This window comes from Athene cunicularia (genome assembly GCF_003259725.1).
Source record: "Athene cunicularia isolate RWA chromosome 12 unlocalized genomic scaffold, athCun1 chr12_part1, whole genome shotgun sequence".
Classification (NCBI taxonomy): domain Eukaryota; kingdom Metazoa; phylum Chordata; class Aves; order Strigiformes; family Strigidae; genus Athene; species Athene cunicularia.
In genome coordinates this window covers 14,401,999-14,418,198 of record NW_020799116.1, presented here as the reverse complement: position 1 = coordinate 14,418,198, position 16,200 = coordinate 14,401,999, and the positions used below count along the sequence as shown (strand labels likewise).

Sequence of the window (16,200 nt, the reverse complement as noted above, 5' to 3'; positions counted from 1 at the left end):
TGTGTTAGCAGATAAGAATCTGATCAAGAGAGAGGTCAGATGGTTCATTGAAGGTTACACAGAAAACTTAAGGCTCATGCTGAAATAAATACAAGCCAAGTAGACCACGTAACCTCAAATACCTGTGTAAAATTCGTTATCTTTTTTCAACCTACTCTTACCAGCCAAAAGTAGAAAGTATCTAACAAAAAATTTTGTACAGTAATACTACTACTGACAAAGTACTGATAACATTTATAGTTATGAGGCTCATCTTTGCTTTTCCTGTTGCTAAGTTCCTGCTCAAGAAGTTATTTGATAATGATTTTCCTACTAAAATGCAGCCAGTTTAAAAAAAAAAACCAAAACAACAAAACAACCTAGTTCAACAGGTTTCTTCAGAAGATACAGGCAGATACAATCTAGTATTTAATTAAAACCAGGCCAACATACTAATAAAATTACTTCTAATTTCTCATTTGTTGAAACAAATAGTACCTCCTCTGATTTGCCTAACCAAAAGATCAACTACTGCTGCATTTTACTTCACTGAAAAGATCATCTTTAACTCCTGTAAAGCAAAAGGCATCATCTGAAATAACTGCTTATCAGTAGGTCCTGGCTACAGTGAAAAGTGTAGTATAGGATCCCCTGTTCATACCTGTTTAGTAGATTTTACAGTCTTACATTGATCTGAACTAGCATGTATGGTATAAGGCAGTGTCCTAAACTAGTCTGTGACTAGGAAAATCTTGTTAACAGCAGACACAGAGAAGCTCTAGACTGGATTACCTGCAGAAACAGCAGATGCTTCTCAAAAACTTGCAGAAATATCTCTAATAACTTCATTATCATTTAATTCAACCATCAAGAGAGATGGATGGGACAAATGCCCTCATGAGGCCTATCCTAACCCTAGGGTGTTACAGAGACGTACCAGTGTATTTGTGTACAAACTTAAATTCCTGTTACGGCTGGTCAGTCTTAGAGACACAGCCAAAAATGTAGCTGGCCTTACAGATCTATGGACCTTAAAGTATACAGCCATGCTAATTCAATGAAATCCTGACCTGACTTCCACTCCAGACTTCAGTAAACACTGGACTACATCAAACACTCCCAGCAGTTATTATTTGAAGACAATTTTTTCCTTTTTCAATGGAACAAAGTGTACAAACTGAATGGATTTTTTTGGATGAAACATTTTTGATTTGAAGGCAAAACCTGTTCTTCTCTTTGGCCATTATAGTCAAGGGAAGAAAAAAATTGCACACCATGGTTATCTCACCAAAAAGCACTAGATGTAAGAATCTGTATAATCTGTTTCCAGTTTTCCATCCCAACTCTTCTACAGCCCCCAAGACTTTAATCACAATTTAGTATGTGATCAACAACTAAAACAGATGGCAAAAGTATAAGCAATAGCTTTGCAGCATCTGAACGGCATCCCTAGATTCCTGTGAGGGGTTTCACAATGTCTGTCTTGCTCCACAGCTATGCATATTTGAGTTTAGGAACAGTAGTACTGAGCACACCTCATCAGAAAAAAACAAACGAACAAATCAACAACAAAACCAACCCAAAACATCAGAAGAAAAAAAAATCCAACTTTCTAGGAATCAATGAGTTCCCCACAAAACCTTGCATTATTTCCCCCTCAGAGTCTGCAGAATGCCAATGCCAAGAACTGCACAAAGAAGGAATCTCAAAGCAGAGAAAGGGGCACACACAAAAAATTTAATTTGTCAGATATTTTTTAACTCAGGCATTTCTATTTCATTTTTACTGTTTACATCAATCATCCTCAGCTCTGGAATTTTTTTTTTTCCTCGACTGTTACGTGTCTTAACAGTATAACAACTTGTTTAGTCTAATTCCCCCTTTTTTAGTCAAGATCATGAATAGCAAGTGGACGTGCTTCCTTTTGTTCAGATGTGTGTCTTCAGAGATACATCACTTAATGCATCTTCTAATTTTTCAAAGATTTTACAAGATGCCTGGGATTTAAATTCTACAGATACTGCAATTCAGCGAAGCACACAAACAGGCTTATCTATCTTCAAGCGGCTAAGTAGTTCCTCTGACTTCTAGCAGTTATTTCAGTGAGACTGTTCCAACATTAAGTCAGGCAAACTACAGCTCATGTACTTTGATGATGGAAAACCCTTAAGGTCTGCCCTTATTTTGCACATGGTTTCAGTAATTCTGCCTATCACTTACTGATCTCCCATGAAGCAGAACCAGCAAGTGTTCAGCTAGATGGAGCCTGCCATTACTAGCTGTGTTCAGTACAGCAGCCCTGAAAGCAGGGGTAAGTGGTACTGGGAGAGGAGCGGCTGGGGAGTGGCCCTGCAGAAGGGATCTGGGGGCACTGGTTGCCAGCAGGCTCACCACGAGCCAGCAGTGTGCCCTGGCAGCCAGGAGGGCAAACTGCATCTGGGGTGCCTCACACACAGCACAACCGGCCAGTCAAAAGAGGCGACTGTCCCGCTGTATTCAGCGTCGGTGCAGCCTCACCTGGAGTGCTGTGTGCAGTTCTGGGCCCCACAATTTAAGAACGTGTTCAGGTACTGGAATGCATCCAGGCGAGGACAACAAAGCTGGTGAAAGGGCTGGAAGGAATGTCCTTGAGGAGCAGCTGAGGACTTTGGGCTTGTCTAGTTTGGAGAAAAGGAGGCTGAGGGGTGACCTCTCCTGAGGAGGCGAGGGAGGTGCTGAGCTCTTCACCCAGGTATCCAGTGATAGGACATGTGGGAACGGTTCAGAGCTGCACCAGGGAAGGTTCAGACTGGACATTAGGAAACATTTCCTTACTGAGAGGGTGGTCAAACACTGGAACAGGCTTGCTAGAGACGTGGTTGATGCCCCAAGCCTGTCAGTGTTGGAGAGACACTTTGTGCAGTGCCCTTAACAACATGCTTGAACTTTTGGTCAGCTCTGAACTGCTCAGGCAGTTGGACTAGATGATGGTTGTAGGTCCCTTCCAACTGAAATTGTCTAGTCTAGTCAAAAGGGCATCCATTACAATAAGCTGGAAGATAAAAAGAACTAGAAGAGGGAATGCTAGAAAAAGAAACAAAAAGTCCTGCAGCTGTGCCATGAGCTCAAAAACCAGTTTATGCATTCTTACTCAAGCACACCCATGTCCCAGCAACCTCCCTAGAACCTGTACCTATATTTTCCTCCCAGTATCTTCAGGAGTATCTTCCCTTTGCCACGAAATATGTTTCACAGACAGTATCAGGACAAGATTCAGCTGATCTCTCTTATATGTTCTTGGTAAAACAAAATCCAAATCTTACAAGTATAAAGGAAATCTAGATAACTCACAGCTACAGCTGCCAAAAGGTAGGCAAGATGAATCCTACCAAAACATCAACCACTAAAAGACCAAGTACAGACGGTGACAGAGCTGTGTTAATGCAGGCACAAGCAATTTCTGTTTCCCTGAAAAAATATAATTTGCAAATTTTATTCATAACTTCTATATAAACTCCATTTAAATAACATCTGAAAGTCTCTCTGTAAATACTTTGCCTATGTCAAACCTATTGCTGATACAGCAACAGATTCAGTAACTCTGTCAGACCACAATGCTCATTCTGGTCACACTTTTATTTCATTAAAAAGACTACATAATTTCTCTAACACGGTATTCAGAAGGACTGATATTTTTCTTCTTCATTTAGTTGATCATTTTTTAACATGCTGTCATAAATGAATATTAAGTATATATTTCTTTATATATTACACATATAAATAAATATTATAAACACTGTTTATTCATGTACACTATTACTTTTATAGTATTTATTTTCCTAAAGCTTTATTAGTTTGCCCAAGATGATTGTAGCCTACCTCCCTAAACTGCATTTTCCTTCTCTGGTCCCAATTTTGCATTTTTCTGTTACAGACCGCTGTTAAATAGTAGGTATTCTTTACTCAGATACTCTTTCCTTTTTGTCTGTAAACAGACCTTGTTTTATATGAAATACATAGCACGTTAGAACTACTAAAACAATCTACTAAGACAATACTAAGACACTGCACATCAAGAGGAAAAAAGGAGGAAACCTTAACACATACAGGATCACTTAATAGTCTTGCACATGGGCAGAGTTGTTCTGAATTTCCCATATATGTTAATCATTCAAAGTATTTTTTCTTCCATATGTTATTTCTTAAAAGAAAAAAAGTGAACAATTTCCCTGAGGTCAGCAGATTGTTTGTACTTCAGGAAAGGATGCTGTATTCAAATTAGATCTTGTATATGAATTTAAATAGGAGCAAACAGATGCTAGCAAGTCACAGTAAGATATTATTATAGTTTGAATTAAACCTTAAAGAAAGTTAGTTTTATCAACCATATTTCATTCAAGGTAACTACAGATCAGCTTTAGTTTCTAGAAACTGAGTGAATTCATACAAGAGACCATTTTCTTAGTTCCCAGCTGCACAAGTATGTTTTAAGACAGTTTGGTCCATATTTCCAAAGGATTTGGCATATTTGTATAGAAGATTTGTATTGAAGATGCCCAACTTCATACACATTTGTGATCTTCACCAGAATAATCTAAGATTTACTGGAACAATTAGCCAAATTCTGAGAAGCTGTTCAGGTAAATAAAGAGTAATTGTATTGCAACACTACACAGGAAGTCTGAGACCATTCCGGAATGCAAGGAAAAAAAAAAAAAAAAAGAATGCAGCATAACCAGCAGTTTGTACATTTTTCCAGTAGAGCACTTGTAGGCCTTCTTTAATGAGAAATAGCAAAAGAATATCAAAACATAGCCTTAATATAAATGACATTACACTACTCCAAATAATACCAATAGCAGACAGTGTCTTGTCTATAACAATCATATGACAGATTAATAACGGATTAAGAACAGTCACTTTGTAATGAAGCCTGAACCCCGATGGAGCACTGACCGCCTCTGTGATACAGCAATATTGAAGTCATGCATAATTCAAACATACTGTATACATCTTACTGGGCAAGCTGAAGGCCTTTCATACTATGAACAATGCAACAGACCAGAATTTATGGAAGCAAAAACATCGAGATACAATATATATTTTAATTACCTCAACTCTGATAAACTAATGTAGAAGTAATCCTCTCTAAGCTTTTCAAAGCTAGCTCGCCATACTTTAGCAACCAGATATTGAGTTTATAATTAAGTTTAATTAGGTCAAAGAATATTTCAGTTATATTGACTCTCAAATACATAACAAGTGATCACTCAGCACTAAAAGCAATCAAAATTAATGAACTCTGATCTAGTGTATGCAAATATAGCTTAAGTCTGGGTAACTTTTTGTTTGTATTTTATATTGCAGCATATCTTATTAACTTGCAAGTAGACAGATGAGCAGTAAGACTTCTCCAGTTCAGAATGCCCTAACAGATGACCATTTAGAAAAGTTTTATTTTCAGTAATAACTGTTCTATATAAGCAAAATAAATAACACTTGAGGCTTTGCATATGGAATTTGACTTTCTTTATAAAAGTGTTTTACTTTAGTTCATCATGTATTTGTTTTGTGCCTTCCCCACAATATAACAAGAAAAAAAAAAAGCAACTTCCAGGAGTTTACAACAAATTCTGCATTCAACTGATTGCAGAGAAGAACTGCACACCATCGCCCTGTTTCTTCTTCTGAACTGGATTTTGCTTAAATAAGTATAATTTTATTCTGAAAAGTTCAAGTTTTGTATTATGTTTTACCAGTTTTTTGCTCTGGCTATCTCCAGAGTTACTTATGATTTTACAGAGTTGAGATTCATGAGGCACACAGTACCATCTATCACTATTACAAGATTTCAACTACTTTGTAGTTACCCCTTTCGGAATGGCCATCAAAAATACATTGCTTTTAATGACCTTGCTGAGTGCTCTACATAAAAATCTCCAGGTAAGTATCCACAAACACTTTGCTTAGTGTGATATACTACCTCTATTTAACAGCTCAAAATTCCCAAAGAGCACTTGTCCTACAGAAACTAAATGAATACCCTGTTTCCAAGGAAGGTGCAGAACATAGCTGAGGAACCGGCTACCTGACCCTAACAGAGGAGCACAAACCCTTACACTGCTCCAGCACTCCAACAGATTCAGAAGGAGGTTGCACAGACTGAAGACCCACCTTTCAAAGCCTGGGTATCAGAAAAGAAGTGGCAGCAGCAACAAGGATTGAAAGCACAGGCTGAAAAAATCAGGAAGCAGCTCACAATTTAAATAAGGAGAGACAGTGTCTGCACAGAGAGGAATACAGAGAACTGTAGAGCTCTAGGGGGGTTAAACACAAAAAAGTACTTGGCCTTCTATCATCTTTAAAGCTCTCTCAGCTTCTCTGTCCCAATTCTCCAAGCTTTAAAGGGACATTTATAAATCTAAGTTCACGTAAGCCACGTTAATTATATAATGTCTATAAATCAATATGCTTATGGCAAATCTAGACATATCACCATTTTAAGAGCACAAGCGTGAAACACACTACAGGCTGAGTTTCCTGCACAGACTGAACACAAGTTAAGCCTTCTGATGGAGGCCAGCATAAATAAAAGCACGTTAGATAATACGTACATTTTCCTTTAAGTCAGACTTCAGACATCAGTGGCCTTGTATGTTCATGCACTCAGCCCTCAGAGTCTGCTGGCCACATCTGTCACAAGTTATCACAAACTATCTGACATTAAAGGGATTTACAAATCCACTTCTTTAAACTGGCAAGGAAATGAGCCAAGACCAATCAGTCAGTTTAACGAGCCAGTTTATCAACTCCTGAAGCATCAATACCAGTCCAGATCACTAAACAAATACAAAGATTAGGTTACCAGTCCTTGTCCTGAGTCAGCAAAGCTCCAACCAGCATTTCCTGTGAAAGGAAATTCTCTTTATGACTGATTCCCTGAACAAGACAGGTGTGTCTAGCAATGGTCATCATAAAACAAATTTAAAAAAAAAAAAATTAAAAAAAATCTGTTTTTATAAAAATATTGTAGACAGATGATGTAAATTGGCAGGAGACCCATATGTATGTTGCTTTCCACAGTATGAAGCAGTCCAGTCTTTAAAGAGTTAATATCCTCTTTCTTTGCCATCCCCCACCCTCTCCTGGACAAAGGTGGTGAACAGATGCATTTATACAAACTGCAGAATTTAGAGTAAAAGATGGCCAGATCTTTCCACTGGCAAGGATAAAATAAAAAAAAGAGGGACTTTCCCGAGGCGATGCTGGTGAAGCCAGCACGGAGTGACCGCAGGAGGCGGCTGCCAGCGCGTCCTTACAGCAGCAGCTGAGGGAGCTGGCAGAACTGAACTGGAGGCACTCACCTCATTGTGCTGCACAGGGAAGTCGAATATGCTGATTTGTTAAATACATACACTATTTAATAAAAAAAACCCAATTTTATTACAGTCTGAGATACATATTATCTGTAAAAAATTAGTAATATAGAATTATCCCAGTTACAATCTAAATCCACAATAAAGAACACATGCATTCAAATTTTTACATCGCTAGCCATTGCCATGGAAAATAAATGCTTTCATTGAGGATATACGTATAAGCAATTTGGCACATCTTTACAAAGACATAAGAGAGCTGCTAGAAAAAGGAACCTGAACATTTACTTATTTACATCATGCTACAATCCAAAGGCTGCAGCTAAGTGCAGAGCCCTCACTACGTCATTTCAAAACTGTCATTGCTTGGAAGATAAAAAGGTAGTGTATTGGCTAAAGTCATCTTGGAATGGCTATGACTCAGGCTAAGGATGGGTCTCTGAGGCCAGTACCATGTTTCCAGCAATGGTAAGAAACGGCTGTCCAGGGAAGGATGCGAAAGCAGAGCAAACACCTAGTGATACACACATAGTTTACTCTCCCAGACTCCAGAAGTATGCAGGCTCAAGGATTTCTTCAGATGGATGGTTTCACTCAGTCTAATAACTCCTGATGGGTTTTTTCTTTCATGAATTTGTCCAATCTGCTTTTTTGAACTCCTGTAAACCTCCGGTATCCAGAACACCGTGCCAGAATTCTGCCACTCCATGCCAGTGAAGTAGCATCCCTTCTGGTTTGACATGAATCTATGAAGAGTTTCATTTTCTGCCCTTAATGACAAGAGAACGAATAACCTTACACTGATTGTATTTCATAGAACTCATTACCCACCTTTTTTTTTCCCCCCAGTATATCTGATTTCATATAAGTTTCAGTATATTTGACTGTTTCTTATATAGAAACTGTTCCAAACTTTTGATTAGTCTAGAGACTCCTCTTCCCACACCCCACGCCTACCCCCCACTTTTGTGGGCCTTGTATACAAACAGTGGAGAGCAACACAGTACGGAAAGGTGATCTTGCAGAACACCACCACAGTTGGTTTCTGTGAGGTATGAACTGATTCTTTTTTACATTTGCCTTCTTTTTGAAAACCCCAAATGACAGAAGACACATCTTTCTCCAGTATAAATAACATCTTCCAGCATGTCTCCCTTTTCTTATGCTTTTTAAGCACACACAGAGAACAAAATGCTTCTACAGAGAAGTATTCTGCCACAGACTGCTGGATTCCAACTGCCCCTTTCACATGACAACACTCCACAGTGCAGCTAGAGGACTCTAATTTTCTAATGACACGAGACCCTTGGAACTTAAGGAGCAGGTGTTCAATCTAGATGCCTACCCACACTGTTTTATCCATCAGCAAAATATGATGTGAAAGAAAAAAAAAAAAAAAGTCATATCCAGAAGGATCACAATGGTGATAGCCCTCGTTTACCAGGATGATTTCAACTGGCAGGAACATGAGTCATTAGAAAATGCATAATTCTTCCTGTCCAACTTGTTCTAATGTCAACAGCACCAAGTTTTGATGGGCACACTTGAACCATTACCTAAAGCTAAAAAAACTGAGGGTGGTGTTCTGAGGTCACATGCCAGGCTGATTTTCCAAACCAGAGGCACTTTTCCTCTCAAGTCACCCTGACAGTTTAAGCCCTCTATCACAGCCAGAGGCAAACTAGCCTTAACACCAATTATTATCAGTGGTGAGAGCACCGTATCACATGCTGAACAGGGCAAAGTAAGTTTCAAAGACACAAGATGTAGTATATTCTGTCTGGCTGTACAGCATGAGATAATGGGTACTTTCTGGTAACAGAAAGAAGTGGTGACAAGGCTGGAGGCTACCTCAAGCACAATAGATAAATCAACTTGCATATACGTAAATTGTTCATTTAAATAATCTGACCATTCTTCAAGATATGCTGCATACCACACCCATTATATCCTCACAGGATATTCCCCACCCTGCTGTCCTGAGCAGTTCTGAAGTCCTGTAAGAAAAGATTCAAGCTTCTTCATCCACTCCTTTCTTGCTCCTTTTCGCCCTACAATTTTTTAAGAATACAGACTTCGGTATGCATTTAAATTTAAGTAGTGAAGTTACTCATTGAAGGTAGCAGGAATTACTTTTCTTAACAGCCCTTCACACATTTTATTGATAAGATCCCTCTCAAGCAGGGATTTACAAAAATCCAAATTTTAATAGTCATTGTCTCATAGATCAGCATAGAAAATTTAGTTAACTGCTTTATCTTTTCTCCAATTCATGTTTATATTCACTTGTCTTGCCAATAATAATAGTTATGCAGAAAAGCAGTATCAAGGAAGAAATAACATTTTATAAATTTTAAGTAGCATTTAACAGCTGGAAATTAAGGACATTCTATTGCTTATCAGTAAACCACGAACCTCATTTTGCCCTGTGCTTCCCGTCTTTACTTCTGTGGGCCAAATTCAGCTAGATTGTCCTCCTCTAAGAATTCACCTATTAACAGGAACTGTACCTTTCAAGTGTATTTAAATCTTTAGTTAGTAGCCAAAACAGAAGTTATACTTATCCAAGTATTTCTACAGCAGCATAAGAGCTTCTACAAAAAATAATTTTACATGATTGTCTTAATAATAATAATAATTTGCAGAACCAATAAAATAGTTAAAACCAGCATTTTCCATCCCAGATCAGAGTCAGGCATCTAAAAAGCTCCCAATTTGTCCAAACTAAATAGTCACAATTTTGTCTTTTCACTGAAGAATAACAATCCCTTTAAAACTCCTTTAAAAGGAATAACAATTCCTTTGAAGTTGGGCCCAATGTAAGGCCTAATGCAATTAACTAACATTAAAGTATTAACTAAGAGACAAGGTTAGGCTACTGTGGGTTTATGACCTCCAAAACAGTGCCGGATTCTACCCAGCCCACTTGAAGTGCCTGCAAGAGCTTGCAGTCATCCAGGCAGATGAACCCTTAAATGTAATTGCTTCTTCAAAGAACAGGTATACTTCAAAACCAAAATTAAAATCTGATCATTAATCACAGCAGTCGGTTTGACACATGCTAATAAATAAAAAACTTAAAGCAGCTTTTATTATCTATATTTTAAACTTCTTTCTGTACTACATGAGAGGTCTACAGAAAGGTAAAACTGGCTCAACAGCTGACCAAACAAACACTGAACAGAAGGAATGGTAAATTTTCCTACATCTATTTTAGTTCCATGGATTTGAAATGATAAATGCAAGTGTACCCTTATGTCACAACTTTACATGAAAAACAACTCACATGCAGTTTACTGCATAACTACACTTGTTAATACTTTGATTCAACATTCACCAAAATCAACACAGTTTAGTGATAGCTATTTTTAAAGGAAGAAGACATCACTGTAGTATTTTTTTTTTAATAATAAAACAAGTTGGTATTTCACCCTTACTTTCAGAAACAAAAATATCACATCACGAACAGTCTATTTGTAAGAAAAGTATACACATTATTGTGCAGTTTTTATAAAACACGTTTTCTGATGTCTTCACATCTGAAACATGATAGAGTAGCACAGCTGTGATAGGCGTATCACTTCAGCAGTGACACACGTAGCTCTCACAACTGTATTAATATCACGGTACAGAGTTTCACACCGCCAGCATTAACCACCGACATAACTGAAATAAAATTTCTCATACAACCACGCAAGTTGATAAAAGATGTGATTTTAAGTCCTGCATTCACAATGTGCTTTTATCATAATTGTTTCCTAAGAATAGATTCACTGCTTTACAATAAACCGTCATTCTTTTTATTTTTTCTCTTTAGAAGTTTTGCTACAGAAAAATGAAAAGCAGTAATAAATCTAATTTAATTTTTAAGCAATAAGCAGAACAAGCTATTCATGCTATGCATAAAAACAATACAGCTGAAAACATGAGCAGGTTTGTTTCAGAGTACCCATAACGGCCACATTTTAGTTCAAGGGGGTGGGGAGGGAAGACAAAAAGGAAAATTAAATTACTCACACTTGTATCCAGGCTGCAGATACTGACTGTATCTTCATCTTGAGTACTCTGTTTTCGTTTTTTCTATAAAACAAATTGAAAATAAATGCTCAGTTTGGATGAATAGTACCAACTACCACTAGCTTCATCCTGAAACAGGATTATATAATAGTCATACACATACATATGTGTATATATCTAGGTAATTATTTTCTCTCATCACCATTATAATCACCATGCATGTGAACATAAACTCTGTTTTCACAAGTTGAAAAGTTACATATTAGCACATTAGTAAAATAAATGCCGTTCCTTTTCCTGCTAAAGAGTTAGGTTCACTTCAATTAAGAAACTTTTTTCTAACTACAAGAACAAGCAATTACTGAATATTGTAAATTATGCTCTGGCACTTGATATAAACTTTTGACATTAATGAGTCTGTCAGGAAAAGAAACTTGTATTTTGTGTCAAAAGCCTGTACTTAGATCTTTCAAAACACACATTCAACAATCACGTACTATTCCCAGACAGTCAATATCACATAGCAAGGATAGCAGGTGAAATGTACTGCAGGAATTAAATTAACATCTATTTGGATTTCAATATCCATGCCAGTGATTGCATTCTGCTCTATATTCAGGTTTTGTTTTTGAAAATGGCAAACCCTCCCTCGTGTAATTTCACAGGCTGACCACAAGATTAATCTTCATGCCCTTCATGCCCTTCAAGAAGTATGAAACTCCATTTAACAGAGTTCTACATTTTCTACCAGGCCAGGAAGATTTACCAAACAAGAAAAGGCACAGAATACATGATCCTTATTTATCCAGCGGTGTTCTCTTCTACTGTCACCTAGAGATAAGCATTCACACATAATAATACCTGGGATTTAGTTTCCAGTCTACAGAAGTCAAAGATGAGCAATTTTAAGACCAAAATACCCCCAACTCAGATGCCCTACGGGGCTCCTATCTTAGGAGATGACAAAAGTTCAGCTAAAAGAGAGAAGCTGCATGTTTGCATGTATTTTTTAGTTTGGGTTTGGGTTTTTTTCATGGGATATGCAAAAACTCTCTCTCCCCTCCCTTGCACCCATGCTCCTAGCTCTTCTGAAACCTGAAGGTTTTATTCCATCAAGCCAGTATAACAACCACTGCATCTACTAGGTCAAGCATACGGTTTCTGAGAACTGTTTCTTTAACAAACAAAGATAAGGATAAAATCCAGAAGTTTTTACTTCATACTGTTTTAAATTAAACTGTAGGTGTTGAAACTTTTTATATTTACTCACTAGTTTTCAGCAGATCTTTGACTTGTGTAATGATTTAAATACAATTTTGCTATTTTTTAGGACATAACTTGTCTCATTTTTTCCCGACAACAGTAATTTTGAAGTCATGGACAGCTTACCACCATTAATACTCAGAAACAGAAACTGGATCATGAGTTCTCTCATCACATTACACAATGCAAAGTGTTTTATGGAAAGTAATTCTCAGACTATGCACAATTAAATTCCTCTTACAATTAAAGTACAGATTTTTAGCAACAAGTTAAAGGACAGAATAGAACACAGTCATTTCTGGAGCAGACTTATCTGAAATAATACCATGTGTATTTGTTTATCCTGTAGTGTCGTTTTATAAGGTTGCTCCCCCCCCCCCCCCCTCCAACTAATGAGAATTATTATTCTAGGGTTAGTCAATGTGAATTCATGATGAAAAACACAAAACAGGTATTAGATATGTAAAGCCAGTACTTTGACCAGAGGGTAACATTTCCTGAGATCCTAGTGAATATGTTGCAGACTATTCTTCAAACCTAATTAGACTTCTGTAGATACAAATGCATGCAACCTTTATTTTACCTCAAAAAAATTAAATATTGATTCTACTTAAGTCAACAGCGAGTCTTTACTTTGCAAACAAGAAATTACAAAACTAAAAGGTACCAAACCTCCTACTCAGTGGACACAGGTTAAAGCAAAATGAAGGGTGTTCAGATTTCGAATAGAGATTTCTACAAGAGAAGGGTAAATTAAAATGATTTATGAATCTGGTATACCTGAATCTATACTAACTGATGATTCTGGTTTATGGATGGACAGGATGCAAATGTATTCACAGCTTGAGTTAGTGTTGGCTTGTGTCTGACACCATTAGTTATGGAAGTTGAGAAAAGGTATAAACCTAAGCCTCAGTCTGCAAAATATTAGACTAAAAGTTAATTCCAAAAGAATCAATATAGTAATACATCACTCAAAAAAAAAAAAAAAAAGGAAGAAAGAAAGAAAAAAGGTAAAATAAGTGCTTGATTAGAGTATGTGTTCACAATGCTCTATGGGCAGATCACATTAAAAAAATAAAAATGTCTCTCTAAAATAAATACTATGCACTTTGAAACTAAACCAAATGTTTTCTATAATGGAATAGGCGCAACTTCATCGTCAACAGAGTGTTACACATGACCACACACATCAAACACATATAGCTTCTCTGTTAACTGACTAAAGACTCACTGGTGGTCACACGGCTAAAGATTAACACAGAATGTGGCATTTCCAGCACAGGCCAACTCCAATCAAAGTGGATTGAGACTAAATTACATAATATGAAGTACAAGTGTACCAGCAAGGCTACAGGATTAAAGTGAACTTGAATGAGACAGGACATCCTCTTCCTGTAGAAGGAAAGTTACACAGCAACTATGTGTGGGCTTCTATCTATTACATTCGAAGTGGGTATATGGGTCCAAACCACAGAGACACAGACAAAGCAGTGTCCATGAGGACAAGCGCCCAAGGCAAGGCTATTCAGCACAAAAAGTAGTTCACAAACACCAACATGCTTGTATATTAGAGACAAGGCCTTTGGTAATATAGCTAAATCTCAGTACACTCATGAGGAGCAACTCAGTATCAACTGTAATGTACACAGCAAAAGGGTGAAAAGACAGGTAAATTGTAAGAAAAGCAAATACACAGCCTGTAGGCTTTAGGCTATAAATACATAGCTGTAAATAATAAGCCTGGGACAGCCTCCACAAAGTAGATCCCTTGCTCTATCTTATACTTTGTTGTGCTAATCAAAGGATGACTCCTCACTTTATTTTAGCTCTTCTACTTACTGAAAAGTAACACACACACACACACACACACACACACAATCTACCTAACAACCTGTATACTATACTACTACTGTTACCTGGAAGTTTGCAAGTATCATACTGCTTATGTTCTCTGTAAGTCTGTCTCAGCAGCTATGCAAGACAAGCCATTTCATACAGAAATTACTACATATCATCAACCACTGCAAGATTCGTGTTTTAAAATTTCTAACAATTTCAAGGGCTATTATAAATGCGTGTGTAGGAGAAACACCACGGGGAAAAAAAAAAAAAAAATCCAGTAATTGAGCTACCAGATAAATTTCTTTGCCCATAATAAGTGGATTAGAAGCAAAGATTGCAGTGAATATTGTGCAGGGAGCACAAGGTGCTCATTAAATTAATCACTGCTCTTTGTGAGCTTCTTTTACCCAAAGGAGTTACAGACGCTGTCGTGGTTGCCATAGGACAACACAGCTGATGCCTGAATCTCTCGTGTTCCAGAAAATTACCCCTTAAACGTTGCTCTCCATTTTATGTTTTAAACCACACAACACATCAAGTAATAGAAACTTTACTGCATTTTGATCTCAGCACTTTTGTGCGTATTCCTTTCACCTGCAAGTACAGTGCATAGCTTTAGGACAAACCCAGAGGGGTTACATGTAATGTGTCTGTTTTGCACACAGTCGTAGTGGGATAAGCTTCACTGCAAAGCCAAGTGACAACTGGCAAAGTTCTATTTGAGAATAAAATGAATTTATAGCGCAGATAATGAAATCAGTTAAGCAGCATATTAATGAAAAAGTTTCATTTCCAGAGAGAATTTAAGTAAGCAGCACTCTGAGAGGTTCAAATATCTATTGCACATATTGTTAGAATGACAAAAACTTATCAGACAAATCTTAACTGTATCATATTGTATTATAGTATATTTTTCATACCAGCTTATATTGTCACACAGGACTGTGTTAAGCCAAAAAACAGTGTGTGAATCTTTTTTCAGCATGACACGTGCACTGGCCCAGGCATAGCATTAGTGAGAAAGGACTGATTTCTTAATTCCATTTTATTACCTTGCACAGAAAGTATCCCTAGTTCTTTTTAATATTTCTCACAATTATTTATGGCTGTAGCAATCACCAGTTTTAACACAGTCTCATACCTTTTTTTTTTTTTTTAGGACGGTATGGCTTGAAGAAGCATGTGCAACAGGGAAAATTAATGCCTATGCTGAATGTGTATATTAAGAGGACAGTCCATGAGTACACCCATGCAGAGATCTTACAGAAAAATGCAGAACCACAAAGATGACAAGGGATAGAAAAGTTGAGGCCCTTATGGATACCTAAGCATGCCTGAGTTATGTACACAAGTTCTGTTCCTTACATGTGTAACACAATCACATTCTAAGATACTGCATATGCATGTTGTTTTAATGGAACCATGTCCAGTTAGAGATGGTATCAGGTTTTGTTTTAATTAAAATCCTGTGAGAAGCCCCAACATATAACAAAAACTATGAAGCAGGGATAACTTGTGAGACACATGACCATTAACGTGCCCTATATTTGTTCTTGGGAAGCACATTAAAGCTATTAATGTGAATATTTCTGTAATTTTAAACTGAACTATCCAATTAGCACCCTTCTCTACTTTAAATTTGGACTAGTAACATTAAAAATAATCCTATTAAAAGGTAGTATGCTATCCTTATACTAGACATGATCACTCATCATCTCCAGCATACATTAATTACATACGT

The 16,200-nt window shown here is 37.2% G+C and overlaps 1 protein-coding gene across 2 annotated transcripts in view; it reads right to left on the bottom strand.

Moving 5' to 3' along the window:
* The window catches only part of ARHGEF3 (Rho guanine nucleotide exchange factor 3), a 137,325-nt gene that overhangs the window by 50,767 nt on the left and 70,358 nt on the right, over nucleotides 1–16,200 (bottom strand). For both annotated transcript variants that reach the window (XM_026857229.1, XM_026857230.1), the window contains one exon: nucleotides 11,352–11,414. In XM_026857229.1, coding sequence (XP_026713030.1) covers nucleotides 11,352–11,414 — 63 coding nt within the window. The remainder of the gene's footprint in view (nucleotides 1–11,351; nucleotides 11,415–16,200) is intronic.